At 39.0% G+C, this 15,916-nt stretch overlaps 2 protein-coding genes across 2 annotated transcripts in view; both read left to right on the top strand.

The window, feature by feature from the left end:
- TMEFF1 (transmembrane protein with EGF like and two follistatin like domains 1) overlaps positions 1–6,311 on the top strand; it is a 217,185-nt gene extending 210,874 nt beyond the window's left edge. Inside the window, exons 9-10 of the mRNA XM_075826790.1 lie at positions 3,056–3,214; positions 5,046–6,311. Coding sequence (XP_075682905.1) covers positions 3,056–3,214; positions 5,046–5,130 — 244 coding nt within the window. The 3' untranslated portion in view covers positions 5,131–6,311. The remainder of the gene's footprint in view (positions 1–3,055; positions 3,215–5,045) is intronic.
- Positions 6,312–6,391: 80 nt separating this feature from the next.
- On the top strand, positions 6,392–15,060 carry CAVIN4 (caveolae associated protein 4). The gene is made up of 2 exons (XM_075826791.1): positions 6,392–7,305; positions 14,261–15,060. Exons 1-2 carry the CDS (start codon positions 6,733–6,735, stop codon positions 14,912–14,914), a joined length of 1,227 nt encoding a protein of 408 aa, XP_075682906.1. The 5' UTR covers positions 6,392–6,732; the 3' UTR covers positions 14,915–15,060.
- The last annotated feature ends 856 nt before the right edge of the window (positions 15,061–15,916 follow it).

The following is a 15,916-nucleotide window of genomic DNA, read 5'->3' on the forward strand; positions in this document are numbered from 1 at the left end:
AAAAGTAAAAATGTTCAAACTGAATTTACTGTATATTAGAACATTAGAGGCTTAGTTATTAAAAGCTCTTTATACATTCCCCTTTAAGTTGGAAATTGTAAAATATTTTCTAGCAATAAAGCTGCTGACACATTTCCATTTTGCATCTTGTTTAATCTCTTAATCTTATCGGGGGGAAACTAGCACTGTATGATATTGTCATTTCAATATAAGTCTCTAAAATAGATGCATTCAAATGCCGTTAGCAGAAGAGATGCCTGCTGGGCAAAATATCTCAGACCTGCTAAGCCTTACATTTTATTTCTACTGGGGCGTTTATGATTAAGATGTAGAAAAGCTACATTTAATACACAGATGAAATATCCAAATAAATAAACAGTAATAACACTGGCAGTGGGCATCAATAATTCAGTGTATACTGTTTCCAATAAACATACACTTGAAATAAATATGAGCTTGGTTCAATCATGGTTTTCGTATTTCTTTTTGGTCTATTGGTTTACCCAAGAATCCTTCCATCCTCGGTTAAATAATATACATCAAATTCTAACATGAAATATACTACTATTATAATGTTTTGTTTTTTTCTTTAGAGGAGCTTAATAATTCAGCGTTCTGCTTGAAATAGATAGATAGAGAGAGAGAGAGAGAGAGAGAGAGATTAGATAGATACAAGATGAGCGACCACTGATGAAACGCAAAGATGCTATAAAGGTGCCCACAGTCTAGATTTGGCTTATAATGACACATGAACCCAGGTCTACTTGGTTGAGGACTTTTCTATACAGTAGAGCAGGTCCGCCCAGTCTCTAAATGTTCAGTCTTTGTCAGTGGAAACATAAAGGGACATATGTACTAAGACTGGCGTTTCATATGCCAGTTTTACACTGAAGACTGCTGGAGTAAGATGCAGCAAATTTATTATAAAATGCCCGCCTCTTAATAAATTTGGCGCATCTTGACTGTCCGGGCGCCACAATGTGAAATCTATGCCAGCCATGAACTGGAGTAGATTTCCTCCAGTTTCTGGCGTAAATTATAGTAAGTCTGCCACCAGATTTCATGTATGAATGAATTGACATGCAGTGGAACATTATGGGATTTAGCTGGGACATTCCCTAAAGTTTGGGTTTACTTTAGGAACCATGTACTTGATAATGGGCCTTTATCATCATGAGATCTTGGGACATATACTTCCATGGATAGTACAGCATGTACTACATGTAAGCATGTACTACATCAATAAATGGTGTAAGGCTTTCATCATAATTCGGGCTTATTTTTGTGTTGGGTATTTACGCACCGGGAACATTAAGGACATCGAAGTAAGGACACCAATGATTAGTGATTGAAGGAGGTGAAAGTGGGACCCGCCGCTCTGACGCCCCCACCATGACCGGCACAGCCACGGTACAGTTTTATTCAATCTAGCGGACGTGCCGCACGCTAGGCACGTCTGCTAGAGCATGCCTCTGACGCTGCCCGTCAGGAGCAGAAGAAGCCTGCGTGTGAGGATAGCATGAGTAAGCACCCCTCCCTGATGGATAAAGTTATATAGTTAGGGTTTATATACAGGTATAATGGCTTGTATATACAGGGATCATGGGGGTTAATACAGGGATGATGGCTGGACTACCCATCATCCCATCGATCACATCTAAGTTATGAATTTAGGCTTCGTTCACATCTGCGTCGGGGTTCCGTTCATGGGTTCCGTCAGACCTTTCCATCAGGGGAACCCATGAAAGGAAACCATAGCTTTCCGTTTGCATTACCATTGATTTCAGCTACGCTATTGATTCCAACAAAAAACTGGAAACCTTACGGAACCGAGACAAACGGAAACCATTAGCAAAGGAAGCATTACCTTTGAAATCAATGGTAATGCAAACTGAAAGTTATGGTTTCTATTTGGTTTTAGTTTGGTTTCCGTTCATGGGTTCCCCTGACGGAAAGGTCTGACGGAACCCATGCCTGGAACCCCGACGCAGATATGAACCAAGCCTTAGATGTAATCAGTAACAGCTCGATCCTGCGTGTTACATGCGTTGGGGGGGCACTGGGTTGGGGCCCACTCAGATATGTTTGCCCCCCCTGTACTAAAACTCTAGCTACGCCTTTGATTATATATTTAGAGTATCAACCACTCAGTTATGAAGCAGCAGACCAAACTTAAAGGTGAGGCCATCAAATGCTGGGGAGCGTGGAAAGTAAATATCGCCTCTCCCCTGTTGCATCACTCACTACAGAGTTCCAAAATGCCTCTGGAAGTGACATCAGTACAAGACCTGTGCATCAGGAGTTTCATGAAATGGGTTTTCATTGTCAAGCAGCTGCACGCTAGTCTGAGATCAACATTCACAATAATCTGGGCTTGACGGATTCTAAAAGAATGCTACCTACCGGATTTGTCTACTGTACAATTTGGTATAGGATAAATATTGGTCTTAGATTATTTTTTAGGGTTTGGACGAGGCACTTTTTGTACAGTGCGGGATAATGTTAATGTTACAGTATATAAAAGCATTTTGGACAATTGTATACATACTTCAATCTTTGTGGCAGCAGTTTGGGGAAGACCCTTTCGTGTTCCAGTATGACTGTGCCCCAGTCCACAAGCAAGGTCTCTAAAGACATGGAGTGACATATTTGGTGTGAAAAAACTCGTGGCTCAACCCCAACGAACGCCTGTGGGATGAAATGGAAAGCCGATAGCGGGCCAGACCTTCTCGTCCAACATCAGTACCTGAACTCACAAATGCTTTTAATGCTGAATGGGCACAAATTCCCACAGACTTGGAAATCTTGTGGAGAGCCTTCCCTGGAAAGTGAACGCTGTTACGGACATAAAAAGGCCATGGGTAACGCCTATGGTTTTGGAATGGGATATCCAACACGTTCATATAGGTGTGATGGTCAGGTGTCCTACTTTTGGCCGTATAGCCTATCTTCTTGCATGTCTTTAAGACATTTGACCATAGAAAAATGTGTACAAAACTTAGGTAAATAGTTTCACTCACTAAAGTCATGATCATTATGCTTCGTTTCTCCTCAGGTGTGAATCAGGATATACAGGCCAATACTGCGACAAGACAGATTTCAACATACTTTATGTGGTTCCAAGCAGACAAAAGCTCACTCATGTCCTCATTGCAGCCATCATTGGAGCCGTACAGATCGCCATTATAGTTGCGATTGTCATGTGCATAACAAGGTACATAATTCAGGGTTTTTTTTTAACTACTTTTTCTGTATTACTGTGTGTTTAGTCTAAATGAAGATTTCTACACCCTTTATATAGATTGTGTATTCAGCACTGTTTATGATTGTTCATTAAACTTCTAGGCTTACAATTCATATACTGAGCTATAAAACATGCCAGACATGAAATAGAAATATCAGAGTTTTCTCCTCAAACACTTTTATTACTTGTCATAAGGTCTCATCATTGAGGGTCTGACTGCTGGGACAAGGTCTCAATCCCCATTCCCAAGAAAGAGGTGGCAACTCTCTAGAGTAGGAGCACTATAACATTTCCAATAGTCATTATTATTAGCATAGGATTATCATATTGTATATCTGAAGGAAAATGCTAGGAATACATTTTCCTTTTGAAATGGAGCTCCAAGATACATTTTGGACATGAAAGCATTGTACAGTTTAGTATTAGTATTCAGTACTGTCATGGCTGCCTTATTCCAAAGACAGTGCCACACCTGTTCACAGGTTGTGTGTGCTATTACAGCTCAGCCACATTTATTCAATCAAACTGAGCTGCAATACCAGACACAACCCATGCACAGATGTGGCGCTGTTTCTAGAAGAAAGCAGTCGTGCTTTCTAACCCTGTACAAATATCGAACAAACCTGTATATAATAAATCTTTGGACAAACCGTAATAAAAACCGTGAAAAAATTCACTTATGCTTAGATGATGGAGTACCTCTCCTGCAAACTTTATACCCTCATCTCCTCTGTTTGTGTCTCCCGAACGGCAATTATGGTTGGTCCAGAATAAAGTAAACAGTATACTGGTAGAGAAGCTCTAGAGCTCTGTGTAGTAAGGTAATTCATTCCTTAGGCCCCATGCACACGAACGTAAAAACGCCCGTAATTATGGCACGTTTTTATGGGCCCATGGACTTCTATTGGCCACGGGTACCTCCCCGTATGCTTACGGGAAGGTGCCCGTGCCGTTGAAAAATATAGAACATGTCCTATTTCAGGCCGTAATTATGGCACGGGCAGGCCCATAGAAGTCTATCGTGCTCCCGTAATTACGGGTGACTACGTGTGTGCACCCGTAATTAAGGGGGCGTTGCTAGGCGACGTCAGTAAATAGTCACTGTCCAGGGTGCTGAAAGAGTTAAACGATCGGCAGTAACTCTTTCAGCACCCTGGACAGAAACTACCGATCACAATATAGATCAACCTGTAAAAAAAAAAAGACGTTCATACTTACCCAGAACTCCCTGCTTCTTCCTCCAGTCCGGCCTCCTGGGATGACGTTTTAGCCCATGTGACTGCTGCTGGCAATCACATGCTGCAGCGATCACATGGCCTGCCGCGTCTTCCAGGGAGGTCGGGCTGGATGTCGAAAGAGGGACGCGTCACCAAGACAACGGCCGGGTGAAGTATGAATTTCTTTTACTTTTACTACGGAAAGGGCTGTCCCTTCTCTCTATCCTGCACTGATAGAGAGAAGGGCTGCCGATTACTGCAGTGCAATTTTGCAGAGAAAACGTGCCCGTAAATACGGGTGGAATACTGGTGACACCGGACCCTTATTTACGGGCACAGGTCCGTAAATACTGGTGCAATACGGGTCGAATACGTGTGACCAAGGACCCGTATTTAGGCCAGTATTTACGGGAGGGAAAAAATAAGTTTGTGTGCATGAGGCCTTAGTCCAACTACCCTTTGTGCCCTTGAACCTAGGACAGATGCACAGGCCACTTGCCTTGTGGTTGCTGTAGATACTACTCCTGAAGACAGTATTTGATACAATAAAATGATTTAAAATACTGGTCTGGTTTTGCTTGCAGGAAATGTCCGAAGAACAACAGAGGACGTCGACAGAAGCAAAATCTTGGTCACTTCACTTCAGATGCTTCATCCCGGATGGTGTAGCCTCAGTGTTTTTTTCATTATTTTTCTTGCTTATTTTTTATACTTACATTGACCATGTGCTGTACATTTTTATTATATCTTTTTTTAAAGAATGGAAATATTTATTTCAGAGGCCTTATTTTTGGACATTTTATAGTTTAGCTTTGTTGGTTGTCTATTGTACTTGCAAAACATCAGCTCTGGCAGCAATGGACTGATCCAGCTTTCATTATTTTTCTTGTTCTTTTTATATTCCTTTCCTGGAAACACAGTTCAATATTTTTCTGTGTGTGCTTTCGCATGGTTGTTAATTATTCATATTTTGTTCTTAAAGCATCTCAATTTTGACAGCATTGGGGTCCAGCCACAAATTGAGCAAAGATCTGAGGGCAGGTCAAAGTTTGATAAGTATAATTAAAATTATTTCAGGCTACACTTCGTAGACTGATATGTGATTCTTCAGCGTGAACCTCCAATGTCTAAAACAAAATGGCGGATGAAATGTTCACTACATCCCCACGATTGGTTGCTCCTATGGAACACAGGCTCAGGCCTCCTGTGGTTGTAGATAATGAACAAACATGAAAATGTAAGAAATACCCTACAAACCAGGCATGAGCTAAAGGTTACAATGTTTACAGGTTTTTTTGTTTTTTTTACCAAGCTTCATAGAAGACACTGTGTTTAATAGATATTTCAATGTTTTATAGAATTAGTTATGTTTTGTTTTTTTTTTAACACTGGCTATCGCATGATATGTGAATTGTATTTTGTGAGTAGTGGTAACACGTTAAATATGTTCTATGGTTTCTAATCCTGACATTTATTACCCGTGGGGGTCTGTCTTCAGGGGCTAGGGATTGCAGTAGGTGCATTGTTCTGTGGTGTCCTTATCTCTAAATGTTTTGTATTACCTTTGATTTATGTTTTAGTTGATTGTGTCTGTGACTATCTGTATTTTCTACACCATTGAAATAAAACACGTTAATTGGGCACCAAAAAATAGGCACCACACAAACAATCTCCATTGCTCCCATGCCACCACGGACCCTTGAAAAAGAACTCCTTCCTTTTTTAATACAAATATAGCATTTAATACTACTGGGAGAAAAATCCTTGGCTCTTACATTAAGGTCCGCACAATACTTTTGTTACATTTAGATAAATGTTAAAATTCATGTAAAATAAAATTTGAAACTGTTGATCAGCATACATATGTTTATTTGAACACCATTACAAAATAAAAGGCTGCTTTAATAAAAAAAAAAAATGTTTCCCCCCTGAATGCAAAATGTTTTTAGTGTCTGTGCACTACCTAAAATAACTGGGCAGCTTTATAACAAGGAATATGTTTCGGCACTGACCTGGATATTCTTAAGGTGTTTATATGTTTACTGGGTGACATTACAACTATACTTGGTGTAAAGGTTGCAGTAATATAGTGTTTTTGTACACTACGCTAACCAGTTCTAGTATCTTGTTCATTCACCATCAACAGATGGTTTGGATATTTCAGTTAAGTAGCCCACAGTATTTTCTTTCACAGATTTATTACTCAGAGCATGCTTCCTAATTTTAGTGGCTTGGTATTTCATAAGGCATGTTCACCACAGTGCTTGAACGATGAGTAGTTATAAATGTCTTCTTCCCATCCTCCTGGGGTGGAGCTTTCCATTTTATGTTGAAGGTCTACTGAAGCAGCTGTCCCTTTGCTCTGATGCCAGAATTGCTCCTTTAGTCCTAAACTGTAACCAGTGGACTTTAGCTCCAGCAAACATCCAAGTGGAGAAAATGGATCATCGTGAATCGACGCCTGATAGCATTAACCTCAACCGATTGTCGGTTGTATCTGAAGATGAAGAAGACCATGAATCTGCTTTAACTATTGTTACAGTTCTTGACAAAGTTGCCACCATTGTGGAGACTGTGCAAGCCAGCCAGAAAAGGATCGAGGAACGTCACAGAGAAATGGAGAATGGCATGAAGACAATTCAGATTGAGCTACTAAAACTTGCACAGGCTCACAGCAATACCACTTATACAGTTAACAAATTACTTGAAAAGACCCGTAAAGTAAGCTCCAATGTGAAAGATGTAAGATCTCGGGTAGATAAACAGAGTGATCAGGTCCAAAAAGTAGAATCCAAGCAAGAGGAGATGCTGAGGAAGAACAAATTCAGAGTTGTCATTTTCCAGGTAATGAAACAAAATCAATTGCCAGTGTTTGAAGTTTAATATTTCATGGGTATTATAATTGGTCTTCCAAAGAAAAGTGTTCATTTTAGAGTGGTTCTCCCTTATTGTTTATTAATTCTTTTTCTGTGTATTATTAATACTTCATACCTTGATATTTTTACTTTAGAGCATTTTCCACACATGTTTTTTACAGTCTTGCATCTTTTTTAACATTTTCACCATAAATGACAAAATATATTTTAGGTCTCAGTAAAAAATATAAATATATAAAATCTAGAACTATAAGCAACTTTCCCAAAAAAGGTAATAACTGCAGAATTCACTCATCCTGCTATGACTGGGCACCAATGGCTTGTGACTGTTTTTGTGGTCATTGTGTAGGGGTAAAGGTTCTGATCATGAATTCTGTGTGTTCATTTTTGTCACCAGGCAGAGTAGAATACAGTGCTGATCGGGTTGCCTTTTTTGTTGCCTCTATGAATGGTAACATGAGGCAATTGAGACTTTACATAGATCAGACAACGAAAACTGCACAGTTATTCTTCACCATATTTGGAAGGGGCCCGTGCAGTACAAATCCACTTCTCATAGAGGAAATTCTCATTCAGATGTAGCAATCACTGTACTAACAAAAGAATAAATATATTTTTAGTAAAGTCGTTTGGTGTTTGTGTTGAACGGAACATGTTTTTACATAAATTTGTAAGAACTGGCTGACTTAGCTTAGATTTTAATATATGATCTACCTGCTTATAGTAACTTCACAAATTAAGAATGTCCTGAAGATGGCCTTCTTTGGGCTGTGATAGATTATATATAACTTATATTTAACTTGAAGGTGTGTCTCTTCTCTACATTATGTGGACCTTAGAAATTATCCACGACTTGTTACAATTTTCTACATTGAGCTCTTTTACATAGAACAAACAAAGATTGTGTGAGTTCTAGTGACTGTAAAAATCTGAAGGAAGCATTCAAAAGTTAAGCGTTAGCAAAAGTTCCCTAGTGTTGTTTTATCCACAAAAAAAAAACGAAGTCTTGCTTTTTATTATTATATATGACTCAGAATTCATTGTGTGTGAATTGTCACATGGATTTATACTCATATTAAAGTTCTCTTCTTCCTAAAACCTTGCTTATGCCGCCTCTTGCACATGCATAGAGTACCCATATTAATGGTAGGGGCCTTACTGTACCTGCGTATGCCTCTAATTTCATACAGAAACATACCATTTTTTCTTCTGTTGGATTCCGTACCAAAATTTGTGGCATGCCCCATCCGATGCTGTATGTGCAGAGCTGTTCTCTAGAAGCAATGGGAAAGCATTTCTGACATACATAATTTCATGGGCTTTTTTTTTAATCTATAAAGCAACAACATATTCCACAACATGGTGCAGAAGTTGTCATTGCTTACTGTCCCTCGGAAGGGGGGGGACGCTCACAATCTAAATTCCTTATCTGTGCGTTTTTAGAGTGTAGGAGAAAACCCCGTATACACAGGTAGAATATACAAACTCCATGCAGATGTAGCCCTGCTGCTTGAATAGGAACATTTAGGGTAGAGAAGAGGTTACAGAGAAAGTACAACATTGCACAACTTTAACAATGTGGCATGAATTCAACTGTGTATCGAATTGCACTGACAGCACAAATGTATGCGACTTTGAGGCAACGCATTTTTGCAATACTAATGCCAAATACTAGTTGCTCCACAAAGAAAATATATACAATGTGGCAGTAATACCAGGACACAATTTGATGCAAACACTTTAGCACTTGGTTTACAGTAAATAGAAATTATATTGTGATCAGTGTGCCAGCTTACACAAACAATAAGGCCCCATGCATGTAGCCATCTACTTTTGACCTTGCCAGTGTTGGTCATATAGAATGGTGGCACTAGCAAAGGTGTGACTTCAACCTTGGCTGCATCTCTCCTCTGTCCTACCTAGTATGTAGCACTGGTTGAGGACTTTGGGCAAGTACTACAAGGATACTAGTAGTAAAGTAGGTACAGGAGAAAGAATGTTTCGTTTTCGCTTAGATTTCTTGTAGTGTAACAAACAGGGCTGAACTTGCCCCTTCATCAGATACTACACATGACAATTTTTACATTGTAGGATTTAAAGTGGATCTGTCATCACGCTATGCTGCTTTACATAAGGACAGCATAATATGGGAACACGTCCGCTCTCCTATTAGCCAAAACAGCACAAAAAATGCTGTGCTATATGCCTAATAGGAGCTAGCAAATAATAGTTATGAGTCCATTTATGAAGAGAGGGCGCCCCTCGTGAATTATTATTATTTGATTTCTCCTATTAGCGAAACAAAACAATATTTGTGCCATTTTGACTGATAGAAGAATGGACCTGTCCCTATACTATGCTGCCCCATATAAGGCAGCATAGTCTGGTGACAAATCCCCTTCAATGTGGGAGTCCAGGCTTCATTGTGGCTTATGAATACTTGATAATAGAACAATAGAGTTTGGTTGGACATAAATCCCGGCCTGTCCGGTAGATTACAGAAGTTCAGGGTGTGTTCTATGTGTCTATATTATTTAGGTAGCATACATTAAAAATAGGATTCGCTTGGCTGTCCAACAATTGATACTTTTCAAGTTTAACATACTACATAAATTGGTTTTATAATGGCGAACAATCACAAATGTCCACTTTACCCCAGACTCTACTGAACTAACCTAAATATATCAGCTAATGATGAGAACCCATGGTATCCTAAGCCAAGCAAATACTGCCCTAGTTTAATATGTAATAACTGTACATTTTTAGAGGTCCAGAGCTGTACATTCTCCTGTACCCATGACAAACCACTCTAAAACCAAAGTCATATAGTGGAACTGAGTAGAAGCTAATAGAAATATCTTACAATTAAAATAACTGTTCCATGTATTAAACATTAGATTAGCATTTCTCTATAGATTGCAACATTGCTTATTTTCAGTAAGTTTTAGGTTTTATGAACTTTATATTGCTGATGTACATGCTTTGACCCCAGAAGACCTTGCCTCCGTCCACCAGATTGATTATTGTGACAGCAATCCTTCCAGCGCTCAGAGTTAACACCTCCATGTCAGACAGCCCAAATGCATTGTATCATTCATTCATTGTTTCGGTCACAGGCCTCCAACCACAGTCGTGTTGCAGTAATACTGCTTTGACCTCCATGATCAGCCCTTCCAAAGTGGGATAGCTATTTTGTCAGTTCTGGTGTGACATAAAATAAATAACATTAACAGTTACATCGCTGGGGCTGCCCCAGGGAAGCTCCAGTGACGTAACTTCCCCAGGTGGAGATCAAAAGCAACCGGACACTCTGGCTGTTTTGAAATCAGACGATGACTTTGGCTAGTCTGAAGTTCTTGCCGTCGGGCCGCCATGTGGGTGGGTATATGTGACTGAGGGTACTAGCAACACAGTACATCTTGATCCCAGAGGTGCTGTGTGAGCAGGGAGGCCATCCAGACTCCCTCTGCTGCATGAGGAAGTTCCAGTGATAAATGTCCATATATGGACCGTTACATCACTGGAGCTTCCTAACATACACGTTAAATGGAGCCTGTGATAGATGCCCAAATATGGCATCTGTCACCATAGGCTATAATGGTATCTGTTTTAGGGATAGGTCATGAAAAAAGTCATGAGAGTTCATGACGTTTCCATTTAACAGATACCCTTATAGCCTATGAGTGCTGGATGCCACTGTACTGCTGCATTATGTTTTATGTTTATCCTAAGAGCAAACTTTGATTGAAGCACAATTTCAGTTACTCAATACGATGGAAAGGGAATGGATATTTAGAAGAGAGAAAAATTCAGGTACTTTGCTTCACTTCTGCAGTGGCTGGAAATCTGTGCACATGATCTGATACACTGTATAATTGCTAATGACTCCTATGTGAGTCCATTGTATTCATAATACATCAGATTCAACTAAAGGCCTTTTACACGGGCCAATTACCGGGCAAATGATCGTTCACAGAACTCTCGTTCCCAATCATTGCTCTGTGTAAACAGGGCAGCGATCAGCAGATGAACGAGCAAATACTCGTTCATCAGCTGATTGTATTGTTTATGCTGCAAGAAATATTATCATTGTCGGCACCACATCTCCCTATGTAAACAGGGAGACATGCTGCCGACATGATAGAAATGTATGGGGACAAGCGATGGTAGTGACGATCGCTTGTCCACATGCATTGCTCCTTGTAAAAGCTGTCTCGTTGATCGGCACTCGTTTACACGACCCATGACGGACAATGTAAGACGAACCTTACCAATCGAGTCGGTGATTATGTTTCTGTTATTTCAGACATTAACATTGTATCTGCACAAAAAAGAACATATTACTGCATATCACATGGATACCCCAAACAGAATATCACCACTTTTAATGGGCAGCTACACAATATCGAAAAGGTCAAGATATTAAATATTGCTAAATATTTGTAAAATAAAAAAAATCCCCTTATTGCATTTCTGCAAAAAACACAACTGATGTTAAAATACGCACAAATCTTTATATATTTCCTAGTACTTGCATAACCAATTTTATAGAAAGCCAATTAACCTAGCAGTGTGTTTTTGGAAAACAAATGTTGACTTATTGCTACAGGAGAGATACATTTTATTTACAGCTAAAATGGGATCAAGATTGCAATGTGCGATATTTACTTGCATGTCAGCACTCCACTTGAACAAAATTTACCAGATTACTAGAGATCAAAGAACCATTATCAGCTGTGCCAAGAGGGCTCGCCATGAGCAGATAGAGTTGCTGGCTCACCAAGATCAGGGAGATAGGCAGGATGCAAGGGCGTAGCACTGTTTATGTCCATGTGCTGGCGGAGTGTAGACACTGACTTAACACTAACCCGTTAAAGTCAATTGGCTCATTCACATTTCCGTTTTTCCACACGGACCATTGGTTAGTGCAGAGAAAATGGCAGCATGCCCTACTCGCCCAATCAAGTTAATAAGTCCGGGAAAAAATCAGCACACTAACGCCATCCGAGTGTGGCCCGATTTTCACTGATGGTTTACAAGGAGACGCTGAAAAAAAAGCTGTCAGTTTTTTTTTTGACAGACGTGACAAACTAATGATCACTGATGCTACACTGACATTAAAAACGGACACATGGAATGCAGTCTGACACAGTACGGATTCAACTCGTCTGAATACAGGCTAATATGTGATTGGTAGGATGTTTCATGGGCATAATTAGCACCCATTGCTAAAACTCATTGAGGACATATTTCAGATGACAGATGGACTTTATTGACTAATCTAATACTTAGTCCCACTGTACACTGTCTTCCATTTGCCTCCCAGCTCAAGTTACCATCAATCCACTGCACCATGCTGCAATAAAAATCAAACAAAAATATATTAACAATCAAGCAATGTGAAAATGACAATCTTCCTTTACAAAGTTCTTTCAATCACAAAGCCTTGTAATATGCCATATCTGCTGATACATCTTAATTCAGAGCCATGCATCTATTCTTGCGGACTGTATATTATTTGCCCACCTTAAAGTTGGTGAGATAATAACCGTCAGGTCACTTTGCTCTGGTGGGTGTTATTATATCAGGATGGTACTATTAATCAAAATGATTGCCTTATTCTTCCCTTTTTTTGCCATTATATAGCAATTTCCAGACACTTCTCCATTATTCTATTCCTTATAATTTGTAAACTTTTTTTCAAACTTTGCAGGAACTATTTTTCAATAATGTTGCTCCACTCCTAGAGGGACCACGAGGGAATGATAAGGACTGAAGAGCAATGGGTGCATGCACAGTTCTTGCACAGGGCCCTCTACTGCCTGTGTCCACCCCTGATTACAACTACAATAAACTTAAGGCAGCCCTAAAACCTACATAACTGTCCATTGAATGCTTGTCCTCTCCTGACTTCATCAATGGGGAGAGGGGAATAAGCCACCATTAGACACTTCTGGTTGTGGCTAAAGGGGTATTCCAACAATAGACATTTATGGCATATCCATAGGATAAAACATACATTTTTGATAGGGGTGGGGTCAGGGAGAATGGGAGACCGGCTTGGTGGCAACAGACTGCTAGGAGGAGACACAGCAGAGCTGCCAGCCCTGGGCTGCTTCCATAACTTTCGTAGACTATATTGAAGAGACCCGTGGCCAGCTCTCCTGCTTCACCTCCCCGGCTACTACTGCACAAAAGGGCTAATGGGAACCCTGTACTCCTGAAATACTGTATGGCGGTCTCAAACTGATATAATATAAATGCCTCTCGTCGGAAAACCCCTTGAGTTTATTTTAATGTGTATTTCTAACTTTATCCCCTTTTTGCACTACTCTTACACTATCAGGTTATCTTAATACAAGATTACAATTACATCCTCTATATATTTGCTTCTATTCTGTGGGATTTTTGGTCTCCTTAGTATCTATTGGATAATTTTTTGGGCCACATGTATATATCCTAGTGCAGCTTAAAACATTCTATCAGATATGTAAATACATTTTGTATCATGTATTTTCAAAACGAGTTAGGTGGGATCACCCATTTTATTTAATATGGTGTGCCGCCTTCGGTGGATGTTGCATCCTTTTAGAATCATAATTGATATATTGGAGTTATAGAACACTTCTAAGGTGTGAAATTACATACGTTTAAATTGTAGTTCCACCAAAGTGCTTTGTGCAGTATATTTAAAGCTGAGCTTTTTAAGATAAAATTTAGCACTACAAAAAAAAAAAGGATTTTGGAAATCTTGGATAAATCACACACACTGTGAAGTTAAATTGCTTTGTAAAAGGTAGAGAAAAAGGCAGCAACCAAAGATCGTAAATGACACAAAAAAAATATGCTTCCTATGGTTTATTTTGTTATGTTCAATTAACTTATGGAATTGACTAAACATTTACATTCTTATTTTATTGCAGGAAGATATGGAGTGCCCAACAAAAGTGAGTGTTGCTAAAGAATCCGCATTGGACGGGCTCTTAAGAGATAAAATGTACCCACCAAATGACCTCTCTTCTGATGAGGAATATGAAGTTCAAGAAACCAGGACCTCACGACTAAAAAAGTCTGGCAAGCAGCGCATTGATAATATCAAAAAAGCATTTTCTAAGGAAAATATGCAGAAAACAAAACAAAATTTTGGAAAGAAAGTAAACAGGATGCGCACACGAATAGTTACTCCTGAAAGAAGAGAGAGAATAAGGCAGTCTAGTGAGAGACTTAAACAGTCTGGAGAGAGATTCAAGCAGTCCATAGTAAAAGCAGCACCTAATAAAGAAACATTTAAAATAAAGAAGAAGGAAAAACATCGCACCACAGCCGAAGGCCAAGAAGGTGAGAACGAAGATGATGACTCTGTCTCAGAGGGTCCATTGGTTGAGCCCATCTCAGAAGTCACCTATACTGAAGTCGTAACTGTAAAGAAGAAGAAGAAAAAAAATGAAGATAAGGTTGAACTTTTGCCAGACCAAGAAGAGGAGAAGCCTAGCCCTGTCTCAGAAAAACCTTTGCTGAAACTGGAAACAAAATTAGATGCGGAAGAGACCCCACTTGTAGACATCAAGCTGTCATAGACTGAGAACTTAGTAGGAAGAGTTCACGTTACATTTGTAACATGTCCCACTAGGTGTGTGCCCTCACGCACTTAAAGGACAGTGGTGCTTTATAAATGTTAATCCTGCCCAAATATTGCTCCCCTTTATACTATACATTATATATACACGGATAAATTTGAATATTGTGATATTTTTAACTAATGATGTTTTTAGCAAGGCTTAAACAATTTAGCCAATTTGAGGGCACTAAATTAATTTAAATTAGAAATGAATATCTAGTAAATAATATAATTCTATAATTCCATCTACAATTTATGTAAGGAAATTAAATATGACATTACAGCAGAAAAAGTCTGAATGTGATTAGTTATTAGTTCGTTATTAGTTATTATTAGCTAGATAATAATAGGAATGAAGATATGAAATGATATTGGCTATGGTGCTATATGTGTGGTGGGTATAGGATATCAGAAAGGAACCATTTCCTCTTTTCATAGCATGTTAATGTTTTGGATACCGGGATTTTTTTAAGAATGAAATGTTATTTTATTATATGTGTGAATTATATACATACAGATGTGTGGTTGCGTAATAATAAAATAAAGTGAGCTCAATATATTCCTTTTAAAAAAAAAACCACAAAACAAATGTTAATAGAAAATACATATAATAGATGTGGGACTGCTATCTGAAGTAAGTTATCTGGTGGATCAGAATGATGAAGAGTGGATTCAGTTTGTCAATTGTAACTTTCTTAGACTTTTTGGGATAAATAGACATTTGGTTATAAGTCATATTAAATGAAAATGAAGCATCATTCGCAGTGTTTTACTGTCATAGTATTAGGTTCTGTTCACACTAGTTTCATGGCTTCACTTCGTAATTCAGCCATGACCAGTATGACAGATCTGTTTTGAGATCCCTATGAATCGTAATAAATCCCATTGACTTATTATGGGTTCTGTCAGGGGGTTCCAGTATTTTGGACGGCAAGAATAGGACTACACTACTCTTATGATC

The sequence above is a fragment of the Rhinoderma darwinii genome, chromosome 5, assembly GCF_050947455.1.
Source record: "Rhinoderma darwinii isolate aRhiDar2 chromosome 5, aRhiDar2.hap1, whole genome shotgun sequence".
In the NCBI taxonomy this organism is placed as follows: domain Eukaryota; kingdom Metazoa; phylum Chordata; class Amphibia; order Anura; family Rhinodermatidae; genus Rhinoderma; species Rhinoderma darwinii.